The 4,464-nt window shown below is 37.4% G+C and overlaps 1 protein-coding gene across 3 annotated transcripts; it reads left to right on the top strand.

Moving 5' to 3' along the window:
* Window positions 1-673: 673 nt before the first annotated feature.
* On the top strand, window positions 674-2,812 carry LOC125204448. Of its 3 annotated transcripts, none has more exons than XM_048103112.1 (2): window positions 674-1,043; window positions 1,237-2,812. In XM_048103112.1, the coding sequence occupies exon 2, from the start codon at window positions 1,249-1,251 to the stop codon at window positions 2,638-2,640; it is 1,392 nt and encodes a 463-aa protein (XP_047959069.1). In that variant the 5' UTR covers window positions 674-1,043; window positions 1,237-1,248; the 3' UTR covers window positions 2,641-2,812. The 3 variants fall into 3 exon arrangements, with proteins under 3 accessions (XP_047959069.1, XP_047959067.1, XP_047959066.1); XM_048103110.1 differs by having other exon boundaries at window positions 674-1,061; XM_048103109.1 differs by having other exon boundaries at window positions 674-1,075.
* Window positions 2,813-4,464: the final 1,652 nt, after the last annotated feature.

The raw sequence follows: 4,464 nt of genomic DNA, 5'->3' as shown, positions 1-4,464 counted from the left end.
TTGTAATTTCGTCTCAATTTTTGTGTTTTTAAATGAATTTTTTTTTATAGTGAATGAATTACTCCATAGCTTTAGTAACTTTATATTACTAAAATACTCCTAGAAAATTTTAAAGTTTTTCTAGTACCCATGGCCCTCACCCCAACATTGAAAAATAAGAGTATTCCTCTGTCTAGCAGTAGAAGTATCTTTTTTACTTTCGGTTCGTCTGTCGATAGAGTTATCAATTAAATTTCACTATAATTAATATTAGGTCTCAGTTTATGCTAACTTTATATATTCAAAATTTCTTTAAAACTAATATCTTAACAGTTAGTATTTTATTTCATTTACATTTTTTTAAAAAAATTTCTTAACATTTCTTAAATCACGTGAGAGATTCAAATCAGATTCAATGAGAATGCTAATACTATACGGAGGTAGTATCATTGTATTTTGTCTTTTAAACAATCTCGTGTCAATACTTTATATTCTTAATCCATAAAACAATAGGTATTGATTATATCAACCCTAGAATTTAAATGGGTTTGCGTAGAATTCACTCTTAAATAAATGTATGGTCCCACGCCCACAAACTATTGAACAAAGAGCTAGAAATACCACAATGTTAACTCTTTAAACTGGATCTATAAATAGACACCTTCCTTACTTAGAAAATACCACATATTTTTGACTCACTATCTGATTTTATTTAGTATATCTCTCCGTCTCAGCCTAAGTGAGACGTATTCCTTTTTTGTACGTCTCAACCTAAGTGAGACAGTTTCCTTTTTTGGCAACAATCAACTCACTCCTCTCACCTACTTTATCCTCTCATCTCTCCTACTTTATCTTCTCTCTTACTTTATTCTCTCTTCCTCTGCGGAATTACCGATGGCTGACCATCTGTCGGTAACTATTGACGGATATCGGTGTTACCAACGGATTTTCTGTTGGCCATAACTAATAACAAATTACCGACGTGCGCATTACTGACGGACAAATATGTCGATAAAGCAGTTTACCAACAGGAAATTTTGAATTACCCACGGAATTTTCCGTCGGTAAATTTGTTGTTGTTGGTAGTGCAATTTTGGTAACCCTGCCTCATAAAATCGTTAATTAAAATCATGTTCATTTTAGATTATTGATTGTTAACAATATAATGGCTGCAGGCTTGAGCATGTCTCTCATCAAAAACTGGTGTTACTAGTTTTTATCACAACAAATTTATACAGTTTCTCATTTAATTTTCAGGGTGGAAGAAACATGGCAACAATCTCTCTTCCAAGGGTGATCGTGATCAAATCGAAAGTGTACGGACGTAAAGGCCATGCTTACTTCAAGGCTGATGGCGCATCGGTAGTTTTGGGAGAAGAGGACATATTCAGCACGCTCGTCAAGATTGATGTGGAGCGTTCTATCACCAATGCCAAATATGTCAACCTCAAATTCGGCTATTTCAACAGATACTGGCGCCGCAAAGAAAACGACAAATTCATCATTGCTGAATCCAACCAGGCGGAAGAGGACGTCTCAAAGCCCTCCTGCACCTTGTTTGAGCCCGTCAAGGTTGATGATGCCGGGGTGTTTTACTTCAGGCACGTCCAGAGTGGAGGTCGCGTGTTAATGGATGCATCGAGCATGAGGTTTTACGTGGATGAGAAAGCCGGCAATGATGACAAAAGTTACCTAACTTTTGTGGACTGGAATACAATACTTAAATTGCCGAGCAAGGTGGCATTTAAGGGGAATAATGGCAAGTACCTCTTCAGTACAGATACAGCAACGGCACCTTTATTTAAGGCCGAAGATCCTAATGACGAAAGAGCTATCTTCATAGTGGAGATGAAGCCAGACGGACATGTCCGAATAATAGCCCCTGCTTGGTTTGGAGGAATTTATGGATTTTCCTTGTCGGGATTGACCGGTGGACCTGAATATGTGGTAATGTACGCACAAGGCGAGACGAATAAATTACTGGCTTCCAAAATCGATGAAAATTCAATTGCGCTCCGCAGTACAACCAATAATAACTTCTGCCGCGTGCAATATATTGCGAAGTTGAATGAGTATTTTCTCTGCGCAGACACTCCGACTATAACTGATGCCGCCAAACTTAAAGTGGAAGAGCGGGTGCTGGAACGAAAGATCTACAATGTGATGTATCAGATGGAGTATGCTCGGATTTTCAACGAGGTGCCTTATGTGGCAGGCTCATCCGTGCTCATCAACGACAAGCCTCTGGCGGCTTCCATGCAGGCCGAAGTTGAATACACAGACGAGAGATCTTATTCTTTCAGCCGAAGCCAATCGTTGACTGCTGGCTTCAGCACCACCATCGAAGCGAGTGTGCCCTTCATTGCAAGTGTATCGATTACAGCAGGATTTGAGATAAATAGGGCGTTTCAGTGGGATGAGACCACAACAACTTCAACCACCGTTAAAGGAACTGCGATGGTTCCTGTGCCTGCCATGTCTAGCGTTACGGTTGATTATGTGGGAACAAGAGGCACCTGCAACATTCCTTTTTCTTACACTCAGGAAGACAGGAGCTCCTACGATGCCCAAATTTCTTACACCGATCACGTTGATGGTACTTACACCGGCGTCAGCTATTACAGCTTCAGCTTCCATGTCAGAGAAACCAAGTCACTCTGAGCTACTACTTGTGTCCCAAACATCCATTACCTTTTATTGTTTTCTCTTAAGTTGTGTGCTTTGTTTCGTTTCCTTTTCTTGTCGTTATGCTAATAATCTCCAGATACATGTATGTATCTGATGATCCGATGTTGCTTCATGCATTATGGTTGAACATACTGCAATTAGTTAACTGGTTTTGGATTGTGGTTTTCAAGCGTCTAGAAAATCGTGTCAGGTCGATTAGTTTAAGAGTTAGATATCAACATAACTTTTATGAGAAAAGGAAATATATGAATAAAATTATCTATGCAACTAATATGCCAAAATACCACTAGGATGAACAGGCAAACATTTGTACGTTTATGCTCAAGACTTGAAGGCACTGGTATAGTACGCCTTACCAAGAATATGTTGGTGGATGAACAAGTTGCTATTACTTTGCATATCTTAGCTCATCACCAAAAACAGAGGACCATAAAATATAATTTTGAGCTGGGAAACAGTTTGTAGAACTTTTAGACAAGTGATAAACTCTATAATTGTACTTCAAGAAGAGTTACTCAAAAAACCTGAACCAATATGTGATGGCTGTACTGACGAGAAATGGAAATGGTTTAAGGTATGCATTTTCATTTACTTTTAACATTAGTTAATATTTTAGATCAATATACTTATTTTAGTCTTATGGTAGGGTTGCTTAGGAGCTCTAGATGGTACCCATATCAAGATTCATGTTCCTAAGGCTGACAAACCTAGATATCGAACACGAAAAAATGAGATCGCTACCAATGTATTAGGAGTGTGCTCTCAAGATATGCAATTTATCCATGTTTTATCGGGAGGAAGAGTTTTAAGGGATGCAATCACAAGGGAAAATGGTTTGGTTGTTCCTCGTGGTAAGATTATAATCACATTTAATAAAAATAGAAATATTGCATAAGTTTAATCAAAACTAAGACATGACTATATAATGTTAAGGTTCATATTATTTGGTGGATGCTGGATATACAAATGGCGAAGGGTTTCTTGCACCATTTCGAGGTCAAAGATACCATTTAAATGATTGGAGTGACAGACACCAACCTACTACTGCCAAAGAATTGTTTAATATGAGGCACTCCTCTGCTAGAAATGTCATAGAAAGGATGTTTGGCATATTAAAGAACCGTTGGGGTATCCTTAGAAGTCCATCTTTCTATCCAGCAAAGTTTCACAATCGGATCATCTTGGCATGCTGTTTACTTCATAATTTCATAAAGAATGAAATGGGTGGATATGAAATGGACAATGAAGATGATGTCTTACTTGAAGGAGAAGAAGATCATAGTGGAGAAGATAGAGAACTCGTGTCTTAAGTTGAACCTTCCGTTGAATGGACGAATTTTAGAAATAATCTTGCTAATAACATGTTTAATGCTTGGAGATCACATGTTCGGTAGAAAGTTCATATGAATGATTTTACATTTTGATTTTCTTGTTGTTCAATTGATTACGTATTTTGGTTCATTGTACTGCTTTTTTGTTTCCTTGCAATTGATTGCTTCTTTTTTTTTCTTGCAATTGATTACTTATTATCCTTATAACTGATTGCATAATTTTGTTTGTTATATGACCATCATGAAAAGAATGGATGCTCTGTGTCATGATGCAAGAGGTCCAGGTAGAAATAAAAGAAAATGGAATGATTTTCAAGATTCTAAACTTGTTGAGGCCCTTCTTGATATGGTGAATATTGGAGCATATAAGGCTGATAATGGTTTCAAACCTGGCTATTTAACTTTTATTGAGGAAAATTTACAGGTTTCATTACCTAATTCGGGTTTAAAGGCCAAACCTCATATT

Source organism: Salvia hispanica, chromosome 2 (assembly GCF_023119035.1).
Source record: "Salvia hispanica cultivar TCC Black 2014 chromosome 2, UniMelb_Shisp_WGS_1.0, whole genome shotgun sequence".
Taxonomy (NCBI): Eukaryota; Viridiplantae; Streptophyta; class Magnoliopsida; order Lamiales; family Lamiaceae; genus Salvia; species Salvia hispanica.
Note: the sequence above shows the minus strand (reverse complement) of the source record. Positions and strands in the feature narration are given on the sequence as shown.